The 22681-nt window shown below is 35.4% G+C and overlaps 1 protein-coding gene across 11 annotated transcripts in view; it reads right to left on the bottom strand.

The window, feature by feature from the left end:
* The window catches only part of STXBP5L (syntaxin binding protein 5L), a 339029-nt gene extending 316656 nt beyond the window's left edge, over positions 1 to 22373 (bottom strand). For 10 of the 11 annotated variants that reach the window (XM_043473085.1, XM_043473077.1, XM_043473079.1 and 7 more), the window contains exons 1-2: positions 21772 to 21836; positions 21006 to 21196 (exon numbers count right to left, since the gene is read on the bottom strand). In XM_043473085.1, coding sequence (XP_043329020.1) covers positions 21006 to 21188 — 183 coding nt within the window. In that variant the 5' untranslated portion in view covers positions 21189 to 21196; positions 21772 to 21836. Of the gene's footprint in view, positions 1 to 21005; positions 21197 to 21771; positions 21837 to 22242 lie in introns of those variants that run through there. The other variant, XM_043473078.1, reaches the window with a different exon arrangement.
* Between the last annotated feature and the right edge of the window lie 308 nt (positions 22374 to 22681).

Below are 22681 nucleotides of genomic sequence, written 5' to 3'. Positions count from 1 at the left end.
TAATATGATGTCTAGATTGGTCATAGCTTTTCTTCCAAGGAGCAAGCGTCTTATAATTTCATGGCTGCAGTCGCCATCTGCAGTGATTTTGGAGCCCAAAAATAAGACAGTGGAGTAAAATATTTACTGTGTTTACAGAAAAAAAAAAAAAAACACCAACCTAGATTTCTGTGTGCTGTGAAATTATTCCTCAAAAGTGAAGGAGAAATAAAAATCTTCTCAGACAAAAAATAATTGAATGAATCTGTCACCAGTAGATCTACCTTGCAAGAAACGTTAAAAGAAATTCTTCAGATAGAAGTAAAATGATAAAGGTCAGAAACTTAAAACTACATAAAGAAAAGTAGTGTGTAAGAGAAGGAATAAACAGAGGTTAAAAGTAGTTTTACATTTCTTATTCTTAACTGATCTAATAGATGATATTCTGTTCCAAACAATAATACCAACAATGCATTTATCTAATGCAATAATAGCAACAATGCATTTGGTGATTATAATAAATGACAGTAATGTTAAAAGGGACAGGTGGGAGAAATTTGGAATACACTAATGAGGACTTGGATTAGTTGTAAATATACATTGCAAACTCAAGGACAATCACTAAAAAGCATAAAAAAGTGTAATTGATAAGTTAAGAAAAGAGAGAAATCTGAATCATATAAAATGTTCGGCTAAAACCAGAAGATAGAAAAAGAGTCTAAGAGAAGGAAACAAAACAAAGAACAAAAGCAACAAACAGAAAATGATAGTAAGTATAATATATGTTAATCCAACTACGTTAATAATAATTTTAAGCATCAAGATTAGATACACCAATTAAAAGACAGAAATTGTCAAAGTGAGTAAAAAAAAAAAAAGGACCTCAACTATATTTTATTCCACAAGATACCTACTTTATTTGTAAAAATACAGCTCAATTTAAAGTAAATGAATGAAGAAAGATACCAACTGTTATCACAGTTCTACATCACTCTTTCCTTCCAAGCTTTCATCATGAATCTTAACCTCTACCTATACATGATCACACTAAAGCAAGTGAATACAATCTTTAGACAAATGAATCACCTTCTGTGACTATGCCCTATGAACCCCCTTGCCTAAATCTCCGAAACACTCAGTTAAGTTTTTGAACACGTTTCATTCAACAGCTTGGCCATCCTGTTCCCAAATACAACTCTATCCCCCAAATACATATGCTAAGGATATTATTTTACCTTACATAATTTTCTTTTATCAAATAATCTATGTTTGCCAGTACATGACTAAAAATAAAGGGCTTAAAAAACAGAAGTGAGACTATTTCAGCATTGTAAAATGTTTGCAGTGATGTGGGCCAGATGATAATTTCTCTCTGGAACTTAGTTAAAATTAACTGGCTTACCTGATATCATAGAGTTCAGAAGAAAAATCAAGAGTATTAGAGATAGCTTACTTCACTCATATACAACAGAGCTTACCACAGGGGTTTCAAAAATTAGTTTTACTTCTATAAATAGTTTTTTTAATAAATTTTATTTTCATAGTGAGTGGAATTTTGTATAATTATAGCTATACAAAAATACTAAATTAATTTGCTGGTTGAACTCTCAGAAAAGGTAGAGTTACTTTAAATCTTCATTTATGTGCTTCAATTTTAAAATGGCTACATCTCAAAAGATGCAGAAAAAGTTTTCTGTAAAATTCAACATCCATTTATGATATTAAAAAACTCTCCGGAAATTGGGCATAGAGGGAACATACCTCAACATAACAAAAGTCACATATGACAAACCCACAGTTAACATCATACTCAGTGGTGAAACCTGAAAGCATTTCCTCTAAGGCCAGAAAAAAGACAAGGACATCCACTCTTACCACTTTTATTCAACATAGTTTTGGAAGTGCCAGCCACAGTAATCTTAGAAGAAAAAGAAGTAAAAGGAATCCAAGTTGGAAGAGAAGAAGTCAAACCGTCACTGTTCCAGATTACATGATAATATACATAGAAAATCCTAAAGATGTTACCAGAAGATTACAAGAGCTCATCAATGAATTGGGTAAAGTTGCAGGATACAAAATTAATGCACAGAAATGTGTTGCATTAACTAGTACAGCCGCTAGGGAGAACAGTGTGAAGATTTCTTAAAAAACTGGAAACAGAACTACCATATGACCCAGAAACCCCACTTCTGGGCATACACACTGAGGAAACCAGATCTGAATGAGACACGTGCACCCCAATGTTCATCGCAGCACTGTTTATAATAGCCAGGACATGGAAGCAACCTAGATGTCCATCAGCAGACGAATGGATAAGGAAGCTGTGGTACATATACACCATGGAATGTTACTCAGCCATTAAAAAGAATTCATTTGAATCAATTCTAATGAAATGGATGAAACTGGAGCCCATTCTACAGAGTGAAGTAAGCCAGAAAGATAAAGACCAATACAGTATACTAATACATATATATGGAATTTAGAAAGATGGTAATGATAACCCTACATGCAAAACAGAAAAAGAGACACAGATGTACAGAACAGACTTTTGGACTCTGTGGGAGAAGGTGAGGGTGGGATGTTTTGAGAGAACAGCATCGAAACATGTATATTATCAAGGGTGAAACAGATCACCAGCCCAGGTTGGATGTATGAGACAAGTGCTTGGGGCTGGTACACTGGGAAGACCCAGAGGGATGGGGTGGGGAGGGAGACGGGAGGGGGGATCGGGATGGGGAATATATGTAAATCCATGGCTGATTCATGTCAATGTATGGCAAAAACCACTACAATATTGTAAAGTAATTAGCTTCCAACTAATAAAAATAAATGGAAAAAAAAAGAAATGTGTTGCATTTATATATAAATAACAATGAAAGATCAGAAAGAGAAATTAAGAAAACAATTTCATTAACCATCATATCAAAAAGAATAAAATGCCTAGGAATAAACCTACCTAAGGAGGCAAAAGACTTATACTCTGCGAACTATAAGGCACTGATGAACAAAACTGAAGATGACACAAAGAGATGGAAAGAAATACTGGTATTTTTGGATTAGAAGAATCAATACTATTAAAATAAATATACTACCCAAGGCAATCTACAGACTCAATGCAATCCCTACCAAATTACCAATGACATTTTTCACAGAACTAGAGCAAACTTTTAATTTGTATGGAAATACAAAAGATCTTAAATAGAAAAAACAATCTTGAGAATGAAAAATGGAGCTGGAGGAATTAGCTCCCTGACTTCAGACTACACTACAAAGCTACAGGAATCAAAACAGTATGGTACTGGCACAAAACCAGAAATATAGATCAATGGAGCAATATGCAAAGCCCAAAACTAAACCTATGTACCTATGGCAAATTCATCTACTACAAAGGAGGAAAGAATATACAATGGAGAAAAGAAAGTCTTCAATAACTGGTGTTGGGAAAACTGAACAACAACATGTAGAGGAGTGAAATTAGGAAATTCTCTAACACCATACACAAAAATAAGCTCAAAATGGATTAAAGACTTAAATGTAAGACAAAACACTATAAAAATAGAAGAAAACAAAGGCAGAACACTTTGACGTAAATCACAGCAATATCTTTTTCAATCCATCTCCAAAAGTAATAAAAATAAAAACAAAAATAAACAATTGAACCTAATTAAACTCAAAAGTGTTTACATAGCAAAGGAATCATAAATAAAATGAAAAGACAACCCACAGAATGGGAGAAAATATTTGCAAATGAGGTGACAGACAAGGGATTAACCTCCAAAATATACAAACAGCCTGTACAACTCAATAACAAAAAACAATCAAACAATCAAATCAAACAACGGGGAGAAGATCTAAACAGACATTTCTCCAAAGAAGACATACGGATGGCCAAAAGACACTTGAAAAAATTTTCAATGTTGCTAATTACTAGAGAAATGCAAATCAAAACTACAATGCAGTACTACCTCATTTCAGTCAGAATGGTCATCACCAAAAAGTCTACAAACAGTAAATGCTGGAAATGGTGTAGCAAAAAAAGGAGCCCTCTTACACTTTGGTGGGAATGTAAATTGGTACAGGCACTATGGAGAAGAGTATGGAAGTTCCTTAAAAACTAAAAAGAGAGTTACCTGGCTGCCTGTCAGGAAGTATTTTATGGAGAAAATAGAATATAAATTATTTTCTCAAAATGGAGAGGAAAAGAAAATGTGAATAAATGGAGAAATGAAAACAAGAAATTATTATACTTATTCAGAATAATTGTAATAAACAATAGTTGTTGTCCAAAAATCATATAACAAACTCAAATCAATCAATATGGATTACTGGCTTTTAATAAGAAAAGTTTCTCTTGTCTAAGTATTGAACCAGACCTGCTTACCAAAAGCTACTTTAAAAGTAATAAATTGCTGAAAGATAAAAAAGCAGCCTCTAACAGCTGTCTGCTGGAGCTTGCCCTGTACTAACAGTAAGGCAGGCCATGGTGTTCTCCTGTTGAACAATTTCACAGAAAAACAACATCACCAAGGCTACTCTATGAAGCAAGATAAAAACAAAACCACTGCATAACCATGTCTGGGGATCAGATAAATATAAGAACATTGCACAATGATTAAATGTTCCCCTCATCTAGTTGGCATAAGCAACAGCTGCTTCTTTAGCAATTATAGCTTTATACCATTCCTCCTGCTTCCTGGATAAAAATTCTTAGGATACCAAACGACAGAAATGTCTCCAACTTTCTAACAACACTCAATTCATGCTTCTTTGAACTTTGCTAAAATCATCTAACACAAACCCAAATTCTACAAAAAGCCCTTCCTAACAACCTGTTACTGGAATATCTCATGTTTCCCTATAGTATGTAATCTCTTTGTTGTAATAAACTCAGATTTATTTGACTATATGTATACAGTCTTTCGTTGATGGGCATTTTCTTTTAAATATTCTAAAACCCAGCCTACACATTATTTTGAGCAGTCTTTAGCCTGAAAATTGTCAGTATGGTATGGATATTATTGCTTAGTCACTAAGTTGTGTCCAACTCTTTCATAATCCCATGGACTGTAGCCTGCCAGCTTCCTCTGTCCATGGGATTTCCCAGGCAAGAATACTGGAGTGAACTGCCATCTCCACAGGATCTTCCCGACTCAGGGATCGTTCAAACCCGCACCTCCTACATTGGCAGGTGGATTCTTTACCAGTGAGCCACTAGGGAAGCCATGATATTGGTTTAAGAAAAGGCAGAAAGATGTAAAACACTGTAATCACAGATGCAAATCCTAGTACATATCAAAAGTTAGTATATGACAAAGGAGTATCACAAACTGTAGAAAAAGGAAGAATCAGTTAATAAATAGTATGCTAAAACTGTCTATTTGGAAGGGAAAAAAATCACACTATACGCCTGGGAAATTCTATGAACAGAGCAGCCTGGCAGGCTACTGTTCATGGGTCGCAAATAGTTGGACATGACTTAGCAACTAAACACCAACATATGACTGAATTCTGTTTGGATTAAAAAGTTAAAATATAGAAGTTCAAAGCACCAGAAAAAAAATAGAAATAAATATTTAACCACAACTCTGAATTTTAGAGGCACTTCCTTCCTTAGGAGATAAAAGGGTTCAATAGATTTAACCATACAAAAAAGTGACAATAAATACGTATACACACACACACATATGTATATATGAAAATCATGAACTAGGGGATATTTTCACAAAACTTTAACAGACAAGGGGCACTATGTTTAACATACAAATATGTTATGCAAACTAATAGAAAATTACTAAGAAAAAATATATGAGGGTAAAGGATAGGGCCAGAGAAGGAAATGGCAACCCACTCCAGTATCCTTGCCTGGAGAATCCCAGGGACAGGGAGCCTGGTGGGCTGCTGTCTATGGGGTCGCACAGAGTCGGACATGACTGAAGTGACTTAGCAGCAACAGCAGCAAAGGATAGGGCTTCCTGGTGGCTCAGACAGTAAAGTATCTGCCTGCAATGCAGGAGACCTGGGTTTGATCCCTGAGTCAAGAAGATCCTCTGGAGAAGGGAACGGCAAGCCACTCCAGTATTCTTGCCTGGAGAATCTCATGGACAGAGGAGCCTGGCTGGCTATGGTCCACGGGATAGCAAAGAGTCAGACACAACTAAGTGACTAACACTTTCACTTTCAAAGGACAGAAAAACATAATTTATGAAAGAAGAAACTCAGCTGGTTAATAAATATATGGAAAAATAATCAAGGTCACTACTAATCAAAAAATACAAATTAAAATAATTATAAATTCTATTTTTCATCTACTGAATTGGAAAAATATTTTTAAATATCTAAAGCTGGTGACAATATTATTTAAGTGGCAGTTATATGTTACTAAAGTGGGTTTAAATTGTCAAGTCCTTTTGGAAAGTAATCTAGCAAGAAATATAACCTATATGTATAACATAATTTACATATAAGTCTATATAACCCAACTATTTTACCTCTAGGAATCTAGTCTAAGGAAATAATATTAAATATGTTGAAAGTTTAATGCTCACAGACATTCGCAACAGCATTATTAAGAGAATGGAAAAACTGAAACAAGAATTTCCAATAAAAGGAAGAGTGCATCCACTAGATGGAGTTTTATAAAGCCATTAAACTTATGTTAAGAAAAAATTCATAACAACATGAAGGAAATATTTATGCTTAATACTAAGCAAAAAAAAAATCCTAGTAAGTAGAATTCTACATAAGATCTATAACACAAACCAAAATACCACTGAGAGACTGAACATACAATATGTGATGCTGGACCAAGTATGACATCAGAACTCCGGCCCACACACTCTGCCACAATAAGCTCAGGAAACCTAACCACAGTCCCTGCAGCACCATTCCAGGAAACCAAACTACCACCCCTGCAACTATCAGCCCAGAACACTAAGATATGGTCAGTGACTGGTGGGCTCCCTAATTCTTGCAGACCTCTCCTCCTAAGACTTCAAATTCAGTACTAATATGTCAAAAATGACTCCTAAACCAATCACACAGGACGCCCTGCTTACAGCTAGCCTGCCTCCATCTTCCCATGTCAACAGCCTCCAATAATAGCCTACTTTATTGAGCCATAAAAGAAAGATTGAAATAATGCCATTTGCAGCAACCTGGATGGACCCAGAGATTACCATATTAAGTGAAGCAAGTCACACAGAGAAAGATGAGCATCATATAGTATCACTTACATGTGATATCTAAAAAAATGATAAAAATGAATGTATTTACAAATCAGAAATAGACTCACCGACATAGCAAACTTATACTTACCAAAGGGAAGAGTGGAGGAGGGATAAATTAGGAGCTTGGGATTAACAGATACATACTACTATGTATAAAATAAACAACAAAGATCTATATACCTGAAACTACATGGTAACTCAACTGTACTTCAATTTTTAAAAAAGCATACTTGAACCCTACTCCTTTTATCACTATAAAGCTTTCCCCACTTTCTTGCTGGCCTTTGAGTCTTTCCAAAAGCAAGTAATGGTCACTGCTGCTGCTGCTAAGTCACTTCAGTTGTGTCTGACTCTGTGCAACCCCATAGACGGCAGCCCACCAGGCTCCGCCGTCCCTGGGATTCTCCAGGCAAGAATACTGGAGTGGGTTGCCATTTCCTTCTCAATGCAAGAAAGTGAAAAGTGAAAGTGAAGTCGCTCAGTCGTGTCCAACTCTTTGAGACCCCATGGACTGCAGCCTACCAGGCTCTTCTGTCCATGGGATTTTCCAGGCAAGAGTACTGGAGTGGGTTGCCATTGCCTTCTCCAATGGTCGCTGACTCCTTTGCTATACAAGCATTGAAAAAGCAGCCTCTCTTCTCATTTGGGTGATAATTTAAATCCACATAACAAAAGACTAAGCAAAAAATACTGATATAAAATGAACCTCAAAAAGTCACTATTCATCTGCATCTGAGTATTCAAAGTACAAATCTGAATGATTTAGAATTGTCTCTATCTTGTTGTATTTTCTCTTATGAGCATGTTTATATTTATAATGGAAACATAATTTTTCAATAAAAATATCTGATGGACTATTGCATGCATACATGCTTAGTCACTTCAGTTGTGTCTGACCCTTTGCAACCCTTAGACTGTAGTCCTCCAGGCTCCTCTGTCCATGGGATTCTACAGGCAAAAATACTGGAGTGGGTTGCTGTGCCCTCCTCCAGGGCATCTTCCCAACCCAGGGATCAAACCCGTGGTTCTTACGTCTCCTGCATTGGCAGGCAGGTTTTTTACCACTAGTGCCACCTGGGAAGCTGATGGACTGTTACTCAGCAATAAAAAAGAGACAAATTCCGGTAGATTCAACAGACATATAACAAAAACATTATGCTGCATGAAAGAAGATATACACACATAATATATGCTGTATGATTCTAATTATATGAAAGTCCAAAAACAGGCAAAACTAAGCTACAGTGACAAAAGTTCAGAATTTGTTGCTTCTGGAAAGAAGTAGGAGTGAGAAACTGACTGGACAGGGGCAAGAAGAAATTTTAAGAAAATTTAATAAGATATCCAATACATATTTTGACTGATGGTTACACAAGTAGATATATCTGAAAACTCACTGAAGTGAGCACTTAAAATCTGTGAATTTTACGATGTGTAAATTATACGCCAAATTATTCTTTCCCTGCTTTTTCCTATGTTGCTTTCAACTATCAAGTGTTCTGCTCGTAGCACCCTATCCTCTCTATATTTACTTTTTTTAAAGCTTCTTAAACCTACAATTCTCCTCAGGATAAAATACATGGACATATGAAAAAAATGTTTAAATAAAAATATTTATGATAAATGTATAAACCTGCTTTGTTATGAAGACAGAAATTAGGTTAGTTATCAAATAGCATGATTTGAAGATAATTCTTTGAGGATTACACTAAGCATACAAGTTTAAATACTTTTTCAAGAGAATATTGATAAATAAAAGAGAATCTGTGACTTTTAGTATATTAACACTGGCAGTAAAACTATTAGACTTGTTAGGAGAATGAAAATTGTGGCTAAAAAAATATGCTTTAAACATTTTCCAAGTTCTTTCATTTTAGAATAAGAGACCTTTTAGCCAAGAGAATAGAAACAGAGAGTAAAGACATTAAAAATGATACAAAAATACAAATAAAGAGGAAGAAACAATAAAGAGGGAAGAAACAAAGAATTTCAGCCATTTTTTAAAATTTTCATTAGAAAAGAATGAAAGAGGAAGTTTCATAAGTTACAGAAAATGAAATACACATGATGCAAATCCTTAATCACATAAAAATTATAAATGGTTCATGTAGTGTGTAGTAGTCTTGTAAACTCATTCCAAAAAGATGATGGCCCAGTTTAAAAGTGCCTAATATAGTTATACCTAACACAGGCTTTCATAAGTAAGTATATAATAAGTAAATGAATTCACCTGCTGTCTAGTCTAATACCTAATACTTGTGTCAAAACAAAAGAGTACTAAATATTGATCAGTTTGAAATGTAGAGACATATCGAATCACTATGTTGCATAATAGGAACTAATGTAGTGTTGTAGGTCAATTATACTTCAAAAACAAATGAACAAAAAACTCACAGAAAAAGAGATCAGAATTGTGGTTACTAGAGGTGGCTGGGGGTAGGGGGTTAGGTGTTGGATAAAATCAAAAGGTACAAATTTCTGGTTACAAAATAAACAAGTACCAGGGATGTAATGTACAACATGATAAATATAATTAACACTGCTGACTACATATGAAAATTATTAAGAGTAAATTCTACAAGTTGTTATCACGAGAAAAAAAATTTTTATTTAATTCTGACCCTATATGAGATGATAGATGTTCATAAACTTGTGATAATCACTTAATGATGAATGTGTATCAAATCACTGTTGCACACCTTAAACTTTACACTGCTATATGTCATTATATCTCAATAAAATGAGAATTTAAAAAAGAGTACTGAATGTTACCTCAAGTAGCAAAGGAACTTTGGTTAAGATAAAACTGAAAAAAAGCAAAAAAAGATCCAATAATAAACTACTAAGAGACTTTTGGATTATATAAGTAACCAATAACTGTACAAATTATTTATAAATGGATTTCTCAATATCAAAGTATGTTCCTCATCAGTATTGTGATTCTCTTCTCACTGCCCTCTGATATCCTATAATGTAGTAGAAATCTACGTTAATACACCTGACCAATCTACTTTCAGCTTCTTGCTATAATATTCTAAGTATACAGAGTGAGTCCTTGCAGATGCTTTCTTTTTTTCACCTTTTAAATATTCACTTAAACAGATACATGTAACTGGATCCCATCCCTCCAGTACCTAATTTCATAGATAAAAATTAAAACCATTGAGTGCAACCTAAAGAATCTACTCCACTCTTATCACTTTGATATATCCTATGTCTTTTATATTTTCCTCTTTTCTAATATTCTCAAGGAAATACATCCAACAGTAGCAACACAAAGTATGAATAGTTAAGGCTAATTTAAAATACCGGGCTTCCCTGGTGGCTCAGCTGGTAAAGAATCCACCTGCAATGTGTGAGACCTGGGTTCAATTCCTGGGTTAGGAAGATCTCCTGGAGAAGGGAATGGTTACCAACTCCAGCGTTCTGGCCTGGAGAATTCCATGGACTGTATAGTCCATGGGATCACAAAGAGTTGGACACAACTGATTTAAAATATTATTTTTCCAACTCCTTAAAAGATGTGACCATCTCTAGAAAATAACTTTTAAAGTCTACTTTCATCTTGTGGTACACTGCACAGCCCACTCACTTCCTCACATACAGTCACCCAGTTCAGAAATGAATCAAAGAGCCTATATTCAACCACACACATGAAAGCATGGGATAGCAGATCTCAAAACAAACTGTAACAAGCCACAAACTGAACTAAAGATGAGTTCAGGTCAGATGAAAATGAAATGTGGCTCTTGTTTGGATCCCAAGACATGTACATATTGCTGTATGTACAATGGTTGACCACAGGGACCTACTGTTTAGCACAGGGACCTCTGCTTAATGTTACGTGGCAGCCTGGATGTGAGGGGAGCTTGGGAGAGAATGGATACATATGTGTGTATAACTGAGTCACTGTGCTGTCCACCTGAAACTATCACAACACTGTTAATCAGCTATACTCCAAAGCAAAGTAAAAATTTTAAAAAGAAAATGATACTATAGGACAATTAGGGCTTCCCTGATAGCTGACAGCTCAGTTGGTACAGAATCTGCCTGCAATGCAGGAGATCCTGGTTCAATTCCTGGGTCAGGAAGATCCCCTGGAGAAGGGAACAGTTACCCACTCTGGCCTGGAGAATTCCATGGACTGTATAGTCCATGGGGTAGCAACGAGTCAGACATGACTGGTACTATGATACTATGGGACAATCTAGGAAATTTAAACATTAACTGCATATTAGATTATAAAAAGAAATTTTGTTCATGTTTTTAGATGTGACAATAGTTGGGGTTTATATTTTTTAAAAGGGGGGGAGTCTTTATCTGATCTCTGAGTTTTTTAGATATTCAATAAAAAGGTATGGGGTTTGCATTAAAATAATGAAATGGTAAGTGAAGATTTACAAAAATTGTTGAAGCTAAAAGTTTATTATAATACTGTCTGTTCTTGTTATTTTGTTTTCCATAAAATAACAAAAACAAAAGATAGGTGAAAGTAAAGAGCACCTTTGTGACAGGCAGAATAATGGTTCCCAAAAGAACCTGTGAATATGTTAGGATATGTGGCAAAGAGCAGTAAAGGGTTGCAGATGATATGAAGACTGCTAATCAGTGAACCTCAAGATTGGGAAAATAACCTGGATTACCCTGTGGGACCAATGTAATCACAAGTGTCTTAAAACATAGAAGAGGAAAGCAGAAAAGTTAAGAGTCACAGGATGCAATGTGAGAAAGATTCAACTGGCTTCTGCTGGCGTGGAAGATAGAAGGGGGCCATCAGTCAAGGAATTGTAAATAGCCTATACAAGCTGGAAAAGAAAACACTCTCTCCTAGACCCTCCAGAAAGAAATGCAGTCTTACCAATGACTGGATGTTAGCCCAGTGACACCCATTTATAACTGCTAACCTCCTGAATTACAAGATAATAAATTTGTGCTGTTCTAAGTCATTAGTTTTTGGTAATTTGTTGAAGCCAAAATAAGAAACTAACACAATCTTCTAGTAGACCCACAGATTTTTATATGGAGATAAAGCATAAAGTTTACTGAGAATTCAAATGAAATATGTATTTTCCTCAAGTAAAAAATTTCCAACTCAGATACCTTTACTATTTTTTTCTGGCTTAAATAATTTTTTATTGCTCAATATATTTCTTTCTCTTTTGTCTTATTTTGCTTTTATTTTTTAGAAACTATAAATTCAAGTTTAGGGAAGTTTGCCTGTGTCTTGAAAAACAAAACAACAAAGTTTTTATATCATTTGCTAACCTGGTTTTAAGAGCGAGATAGGAATTATCTTGCAAGAGTAATATCTATGCCATGAATGATGGAGGTCTAAGGCTGGTGCTAAAAGGAGACAACAGCATTGTTGACAAAATTATAATTTGCTGGTGACATTTGTGGAAAAGAAGCCCTTGTAAATTTCTAAACAGTAAACTCTGTTAGAAAGATGCCCTTATTATCTTAAAGGGCAGGTACTTTAAGGCAGGTACTATTCCCTACGCTACTCTCCCCTTTCTGGTAGCCTCAATTTCTCCCGTGGGTCAACTGCATTACCCGTCCCCCACAATACACCAAAATGCTATGAGTCGATCATCTCTACTACTTTCCCACCACTTTTCTCTTATTGAAAACCAATTTACACACTTAATCTTAAAATTACTGATTCTATCAATTCTATTTTCTATTATAGTGTGATCTTAATTCTATCCATCATCTTACTGTAAATATCTTTACCCTAATCAACTTTCTCTTGGTCCAATTCAGTTGTCTCTTGGTACTTCTGACTTTTTTGCTTGGTTTTCATTTCTTCTGTTTCCACAATCCTTGATCTCTCTGCATTGCTAAGATACCCTTGAAGTTCTCTTTCTTAATATTCTTTATAAGAAAGTTTTCAGATTATCTGTCTCTACTTTTGAGTTCTCCTCGCATCATTGTGCTGTTCTCTTACCTCTCCTTTGCTAGCCTTACATTTCCACCTACTTAAATGTTTACAAACAGTAAATATTTCCCCCAGACTCAATCTAACTTCTCAATTTACTGTACTACTTATTTTCAACCTTTTTTAGTTTGAAGACTTAAAGACAGGTCTTTAGTGAACTTACAATGAACAAATCAGATTGAACATTAAGCCATCCAATGAATTTTCTTGATAGTCTAATTTATTGTCTTCATTTAAGTAAAGTACTAGATTTCTAATGTGACTGAAATGTACAGGTGATTAACAGAACAGAAAAACTGAAAAAACATAACAATTTTCTCTGGATACTCTTTAAATCTACATTTAAAACCCCCATTATTTGTTGCTGTTATGCTATTTCTATTCAAGAGATATACTTACTGTACATATATAATCCAGTTATAAGATGCTACTAAAATTAATACATTAAATACTATATACTTTAATTAAAATTCATCATATTGATTATGCATCATCATTACATAATATATTCAAAGTCATTCTCTATACCATTAATAACAATTGGTATATTTGGGCCTTCAATAGAACTAAAATCATACTCTTCTTCCTAATATTTTATGTAAATCCAGAAAGTATCATGAGTGATTTCTCTGATACATCAACCAAAATACACTATTTCACTCATTATAGTCAGTTGGTTGAGAATGATTTATGTCCTAACCATTTATTTAACTCTGTATAATAAATATCTTTAGAATAACTAAACTTGTCAAAATACCTTCTTATTGTATGCCTTCAGTGACTATGAATGCTCCATTTAATCAAGCCTCTGTATAGGTAGGCTTATTAAGCACTTTTTAGAGGTTTTATATTCTGTTCTTTACAACTACCTTCTATAAATCCTTTAAATACAATTTTCTTTATTTCTAAAACTTAACTTTTATTTTAAAATATGCTTAATACATATTTTTAAATAAAAACACTCATGTTTAACACACATTATAAGATTAGCCCTTCAAATATTAAAAATAATCAATAAAAGTTACCTTTTTAAAATTAAAGAAGGACCCTTGCTATAAATAAGATCTTTTCTAAAAGATTCTTATTTTGGCAATTAAGTAGGAAAAACCTCAATTTAAAAAGTGTTTAAAATAGGGCTTCTACTACAACTAAAAGATGTAGTCAAAGTTATTGCTATTAAACTACTATGTATATGGTTCATAGAACTATATTGTAGGAAACCAATATAATCATTCCATCATTACAAGCAAACTATGAAACTATGATTTTTCACAGGCACATCTTCAAGTGAAGGCAGAAGGGGTCTACAGAAATGTACTAACCTTCAAGAAATAGGAATTTGGTTTAATCACTACTGATAATCCTAAGTCAGAAACTATATAAGATTTTAAATTAGTTCTATATTGAGATATACACAAACCATCACACCACTGTTTTTAAGAACATAAGAACTGTCATACTAAATGAGACCAACAGCCCAATTTGCTGACAATACACTAGCACCAAAGGACCTTTTGTGAGAAAACATAACTGTTCTCTATGGTAACCTAAAAAATCTGTAATCATATTTCCTACAAATCTATAATCCCTTACTTGAGCTTGCCCCTGCACCCTTATGCTCTCAGGATAGGCAAAGTAGAGAGTTTAGACCACTGAAATAGGTTGGCTTTGGTTTTCCAGTTCTTAAAAATTAATTTATTTTAATTATATTTGGCTCTTAAATTTGTTAACATCTCAATCCCAATAAGAGTGCTTAATTCATCTGGTTTGCCTCCATTACTATTCTTAAAGATGCCTATTTGCTACTGTCCATTCTGGTGACAGGAGCATGAAGTCTTTGTCAGATGCTTTATCCATAATAAGTGATCCTGCAGTGTCAACTGTACTATCTGTTATTCTACCCATTTATAAGTATAGAATGAGACAAGTCCACACATCTCAGAGAATCTTGTATAGTTCCTTGAATGAATGAAAAGTGCAGAAATATGGAACTATAATTATGGACTGGGCCAACTTCAGTTACAGACCCTCCCAAGTAAAATGATATGAAATTAGAGGAATATGGAGACAATGAAAAACCTGGGGAAAAGATATCTAAGCAATTAATCTCCTTTCAACTTTTCAAGGTCCTGGAAACCCCAACTCTCCACAGTCCACGACTATGTTTCTGAACTTAGACTTGTTTCTCTGGGAAGATCTGGTATTATGGCTGGTATGAAGATCATGATTACAATCCATTCCCATGTAGAAGTTACACTAATTATCTGTATGTTGGCTCTGACATCATGACCATTTATAAAATCAACTTATAAATGTTGATGAAGAGTGAGTTGGCTAATTTAAGAGTTTTTTCAAACTTTAGGGATTATACCATCTGGTTCTAGTGATATATTTATTTTTGTCTATTTTGTTAATTAGGTCTAGAACACCCCATGTGTTTGTCACTGTCAATCTAATACTTTTAAATTGTTCCCCTATAAAGATCGTTTGGAAGCAAAAATAAAAACTGAAATAAATTTAACTGAATCTTTCTACAAACTTCTTTTCCATATCTTTCTAAAAAATATGTACCATGTTCCTAAAGTGGTGTCACTCTTTTGCTTAATGGTTTCCTTGTGTTTATGTAATATAAGATGTATTTAATAAAAGTCTTTTCCAAAAAATTTTTTCATAATATCTAGTTTTCTCTTAATACATCACTCTATGAGAGTCCTAGCTTTCATTCATTCATTCAACAAATATTTGACTGCCCTCTATGTGGTAGGCTCTGTTCTATGAATTAGAGAGACAGTTGTGAACAAAATAAAGCCCTGTCCTCATGGATTTATAATAGGCAAAGCAAAAAACAATCAAGTAAACATAATTTAATAGCAGGTAGTTGTAAGTGTTATCAAGAAAACATAATCAGAATAAGGGTAAAGAGCAAAGGTAGTGAGCAGTGGTCAATGAAGATCTCTCTGAGAATTTAACAACTGAACCAAGAACTGAATGATATAAAGACAACAAGTAATGTAATTATTTGGGGTGGGGCAGGGGGGAAGTGTTCATGTAAAGGAAACAGCAAATGCAAAAAGTCCTGAGACAGGAACATTTTTGAGAAACAGTAAGAAAGCAAGTGTAGCTGGTGTAGAGTAACAGAAAACAGTTGAAAATGATGTCTATCTGGGGTCAGATCATTTAGAGCTTTATAAGACATAATAGGACTTCTGATTTTATTTTTAAGAGAAATGAAAAACCACTGAAAAATTCTGAGCAGGAATGACATGATATGATTTAAATTTTTAAAGGATTCGTCTACCTATTATGAGATGAGACTGTGGTGAGGCCCAAGTGAAAGCAGGGGAAACTCTTTGAAGAAACTCTTAAAAGAAACTCTTTTAAGGCCATAAAATAGTAGTCCAAGCAAGGGAAGAGACATGGTCAGATTTGTGTTGTACTTTTAAGGGAGAGGCAACAGAATAATCTCTACCTTCTCAAAGTTTCTATGTTTCCTGAGGAATTAATTATGTTGCCTATTCTAATAAGTGAGAAAAATGAAGCAGAAAAAGTACTGGATTTGAGGATGAAAAATCAGAACATTAAACTTAGCTATGTCTCTTACCAACTTTGGAGAGTTAAATTCTCTGGTCTCAGATATCTTCTCAGTAAAAGAAAAATATAATACTACCCTCGACGTCTTTACAGGACTGTTATGAAGGTCAAATGGGATATCTTACAGATGAAGCTTTCTAATTTTAATTTAACCAACTTGCTAGATTAACAAAAACTCTCCATTCTCTTTGTAAAACACAGGTTGATACTAATGGTTCATTAAATGTTCAAAACTACTAAACTCTGTAGCTAGAATACTCACACTCTCCTGCTCCCAGACTAACTAGGTATGGGCCATGTAACTGTAGGGATGAACATAAAATGAATCTAGAAAAAATACATACATACACATATGTTTGTTCATCTATACTTTGTATATACTTTTGCATATATATATATGTGTGTGTGTATATTCATCTAGATTGTACGCACGTGTATAAACTGCTTATTGAAATACATGTATGTCTGTGTATGTGTGCTTGTATATATATATATATATATATATATATATATATATATATGTATCTCATCTGACACATTTCCTCTGAAAGCATAAATATCCTTATTCTATTTTAAACAAACAAAAACTGAAAATTGCACATAATGAATTTGGAATGGTTTATGGGTAAGAAGCCCACACAGAACTTCAGTCAGAGAATCAATATGCAACAGAAAAATCTTGATTGGTTATCAGGTGCTTTGTAAATTGATGCATATTTAAATGTTTCCAGTTAAAATGTTTAAGACCTATATCATTATCAATGATATTTATGCTTTAATCTCTTTTCAATTAATCAATGAACCATGTACATGCTACTTCATTCATAAAGTACATCAAGTGCCTACTATACTGATTCTCAATATTGACTGTGCATCAGAATCTCCTGTGAGTACTTTTTAAAAGATATAAGTGCCAAGGCTCCATCCCTAGAAACTGTGATTTTCTAGGACTAGGGTAGAGCTAGAAATCTTTCTTTTAAGGCAGAGTTGAGAACCACTGGCCTGAAAGGTAGTGAGCACCCTAACAATGAGAAGAAAAAAATATATAATTGTTTCCCAAAGAGTTCATAGTATAATAGTGTCAAAAGTCTTTTTAAAACACAAGTTGCCAAATTCACACCATGGAAGATGCTACAGGAAAAGAGAGACATGAGGAGAAACCCTAACTCTGTCTGGGGTAGGTAGATGAGAAAGGCAGTGGTCAGAGTTGGTTTCATATAGATGGTGTTTGAACTATGAAGTAATGAAAGGTAACTGGAATTCTCCAATTATATTAAAGCTGGAAGAGATGTTCTAGTCAGAAGCAGTAAGCTAAGAAAAGGCATTGAGATATGAGAAAATAATGGTGCTTTCTGAGAATGTAGTATATCTAGGGCATCAAGGAAACGAGGATGGAAAGGTAAACACAAGCCCCTTCCAAAAGGAACTATATAAAAATCAAGTTAAATAGTCTGAAGTTTAGTGTACTATTTCAAACTGTTTCAAACTGTTTTCATGGAATTCAAGTTCAGAAAAGGCAGTTCAATATTTCAAAAAAGCCATACAAATATCTGAACAACACCAGGTATTCAAATGCATACACACTGAACTTAAAACAGATTGCAGCAAACTGATGCATTAACCTGTTTTTTGCTGACCTTGAACCAAAATTTCTTCTGCCATTCGTTTCTGAACTTCTTAGACATGTGTCACTGATTATAAAGCCTGTATTTTTATAAGACTAGCAAATGTCCTACTACCTGCCTATGCATAATATCATATAACAAAACCAAATATAAAAAACAAAGACTTCTGTTTGTAGATCACCACTGCTCTAGGGAAACCAACATAGAATTTTTAGCAGGAAAATGACATAAATAACATTATAATTCAGAAATAACCATTATAACAAAATGAATTTGAATAGGGTAAAACATGAAGTGAGAAGATCAGTTAGGAAGTGACTTCAAGAGATCAAGCAAGAAAATATGATAGAATAAACAAGTAATGAAGATGATGAAAAGGGAATAAATTATGGAAATACTAAGAAAATAGAATATGATTTGAAAACCCATCAAACAATGGAAAAAAAGATGATTTTCAAAAGAGCAGATTCTAGATTTATACTTTAATTTTAGCCATACTGAAAAGACAGAAGTACTTAGAAGGTACCAACTGTTTAGTACTCAGAAATGAATATCCTTTGCACATTTAATCAGTGAGTTCAAATTAATTCCCCATTTTAGCAACAGTCAATTTGGGGATATCCTTAATCCATCTTTACATATTTTGTTATAGTCCAGAAAACCTAAAATCATTCAACCACTTTTTTAAATTAACTATATTCCTATCTAAGGATGTCACAGTACTTTCCCCACTTTGTGAAATTTCAATGCTATTAGTGTTCAGCACACAAAGCTATCTATCCTTATAATTTCTCTGAGTATTATTACTTAATATTTTATAGCTCACTGGTTATATTCATTCTATCAAGAACAAGGTAATTTTAAAACTTTAACAATAATATAAATATGTGTTTCATTGCCTCTTCCAACTTATACATTGCCTTCACCTAACCGTCTTGTTTGATCTTCCCAACAATCCTCTCAGGTAAGAAGAGCAGAAATACTTACAGAAGCCCTATTACCATACTACAGATGAGAAATTCAAGTCACAAGGAGATAAATGTCTTACCAAAGATTATATGGCTGAGAAGTGACAGAGCTTTAAATAAAATACAAATGTTCTGATTCCTAGGTCGGTGTTCTTCCTACCATGCCATATGTTTTTTTAAATAATACATATTTAGCTTTTGCCACTTTGCATGACTATCTCTTGCCTACATAAATAAGTAGGTGATTATCTATCCTATTTTCCTCTCTTGCTTTCCCCTAAAACCTTGTCTATATAACCTCAAGAGTCCAATGCCATTCTGTTTCAGAAGTTTATCTTTTCTATATCAATTTTAACTCTACTAAAACTCTCCTGCATTACTATCACATTCATAAACTGAGACACTTAGGGAATTGTTTTCAGAATCTTGGAATGGTAATAGTAATACATCAAAGATTACAGAATCTGGGCATAATTCCCCTGCCTAGCAGTTTAAATCTGGACTTCAGGACCCTTTCACATATTTGTCTCGTTAAGCTCCTCCCTTATTTGACAAAATATCTATTATTTCAAAGTGAGGATAAAATTGTACACAATTTTGTATACAAAACTGTACTGTCTACAAATTTCACAGAGGAGGTTAGGACTAAATCTGTTTAACTTAATTCTAAATAAATTCACTTTTATGTAAACTAGTTTATAATATTTTAATAATTATAGACTTATTTTTATAATGACCCTACTGGGAACACAGACTAAGACTAATTGAAACTTACCCCATTACACATGATTTGTTTACTACACATAATTTGTTTACTACAAAAATGATGTTAATAATTTCAAAAAAATTTATGTTGAATTACTCAAAAATGCAATACTCAATTTCTATGATTTCAAAAATATACTATTTCTTCTCATGCATACAAATGACTCGGTAACTTTTTTATTGAACATGAAAAGTCAAAAGCACATTTCTAAGCTACCTCCTAAAGAAACAATGAAAATTATAAATCCCTTCATGTCAGAAAATAAAACAATACTTCTATATATGAACACAATGCTTGTTCCCACTCTCCCCATCAGAAACTCTTTTGCTTATTAGCTCAATATTAAAGTATAATTATTTAAAACGTTTCCTCACTAAACAATAACACAGTCTATTTTTGAGTTCCTATAAGTATTAAGCTCATAGTACTTGTTTATTAAGAATTTAAGAATCTAGGTATGTTTTTATTCAGAATTTTAAACACTGCCTTTAGATCTTTTAATGGATGTATTCATCTAGCTCTTATCTTTTCAATTCTAGCGATATCTTAATAGCTTTAATCCTTTTATATTGAACAGTAAAATTAGTTTCTCTGAGTGACAACATGGAGTTAACTATTTATACATAAATATTGAATTAAAAAGTAGTCCAAGACTGCATCTTAATATTATCTTGCATATTCTACTTGTAATGTTTGCTTATTAATACTTCCCTTAAACTATAACTGCTTTTTAAGTTGATGCCTGGAATATCTTAATACAAACTGACTTACCCACAAAATTCTCTGCATTCTCTGCAGACTCTCTGATACCAGCATCTGAACAATTTCCAGCCCTTAGAGGGTGTGTTTTAATTCTTTCCTCACAGCAGCAAAATAAAGAAAGAATAAGCTTTAAGCCAATTCAAAACTTACCTTACAAATCTGGAAATAGTCTGAAGTCAAGGTTTCCTGAATCTCCTCTCTGAGAATCCCTGCAGTCCCTGCCGGATGTGTGGAACCACTTCCAGCCCCACCACCACTGTTACTGCCACTGCTGCTGCCAGGGGATGAGGCCGTTAAGCCATCCAAAACTTTTCGGAAATTAAACTTCTTCATTTTAAAAACTGTGGAGAAATTCAAAGGAAAGGGGGGCTTAACACATGGAATTATACGTGGGGAAAAGTGTTTAGCTTTTCCTCAGTCATGGCACTAGCCAGTCCCCATTTTTACATGAGTTTTTTAAAAAGGAGGAGGGGGGAAATCAATCTTCTATCGAATTTTAATTATAAAAAAACATATCCTTCAAAAATATAAAACACAAACTCCAAGAGCAACAGTATTTCCTCCTCACACATCAAATTTTCAAGGGCTTTATCCCCAGCTGTAGCTACTACGCTTTATCAGCACCGAGGTAAAAATAAAAGGCAGTGTCATCATCGTCATTAGCATTATATCATCATTATTACACAATCAAACCAGAGTCCCACAAACCAAGACTCTCTTAAAGGCGGGCTTTCCTCCTGAAGGTTGAGCTCAGAGTATTTTTATTTTCAAAAAAAAAATGGTGGTGGAAGGGAGCTAGTATTTATTCTGCCACCACCTTTGGGGGTCTCCCCCAACATCTTCAACGCTCCCTTTTTCTCAACAGGAAAAGAGGCGTGGGGGGTGCTTTTTTATTTCCCACTCAGAACAGCCGTACCCTCAAACACCTGCAGGCGATCCACAGCAACAGCCGACGGGAGGCGAGAGCTGCTGCGCCGACTACCTCCGCTTCTCCCTCCGCCTCCCCCCTCCCCTCTTCCCCCTCCACCCCTCCTCGCCCCGCTCTGCCTGCAGCGGGAGCCGCGCCAACCCGCGCGTCCCTCTCCAGCAGCAGGGCAGCGGCTCTTGGGGGTCTTAAGGCAGAGGCGACGACGGTTGCGCCCGAGTCCTGCCTTAGTCGACCGGCCGAGAAAAGCCGCCGCTCCCGCTGTCCCTCCCCAGGCCGAGAGCCTAGGCGCGGGGCTCTAGCCCGCGGGAGCGCGAACACACAAACACCCTCACGCAGACCTACGCGCCCGGGCGCTCACGCGCGCACACACACACACACACACAAGGTGCGAGGGAGCTGCGGCTGGACGGCGGCGTCGGCGTCCCAAGGGGATCACTATCTGACTCCCGACTTAGGCACCTTCCTCAGTCGCCGCTAGCCGACTGACAGCCCGGAAAGCTGAGGATGCGGAGGGACGCGAGCTCGCAGGCGTCCGTCCGGACAGGCTCCGGCCGCTTCTCCAGTCCCTCTGGTAGCGGCTCCTGGCGCTCTCCGAGGTCCTAACGGGGCAGGCAGGCAGGCAGGCTCCACCGCAAGCTCCGCCCTCCCGCCGTGGGAGGCAAGCCCCGCCCCCGAGCCACCCGCCTTCTCTCGCCCGGCTCCTCCTTCCCGGCCGCAAGGGGCCCGAGAAAAGGGCGGAGAGCTCCGCTACGTCAATGGGCGGAAGCAGCCTCGGCTCCAATCCTGGGCTCCAAAGGGCCAAGTTCCGCGGTCGAGAGGCGCGGAAGAAATTTGTGGATAGGTCGAAGGCAGAGCCAATGAAAGGGGGAGGGGAAATTTTAGAAAGGCAGGTGAGGTA

Source organism: Cervus canadensis, chromosome 7, assembly GCF_019320065.1.
Source record: "Cervus canadensis isolate Bull #8, Minnesota chromosome 7, ASM1932006v1, whole genome shotgun sequence".
Lineage (NCBI taxonomy): Eukaryota > Metazoa > Chordata > Mammalia > Artiodactyla > Cervidae > Cervus > Cervus canadensis.
The sequence above is the reverse complement of the archived record's forward strand: the minus strand, read 5'-3'. Positions and strand labels throughout refer to the sequence as shown.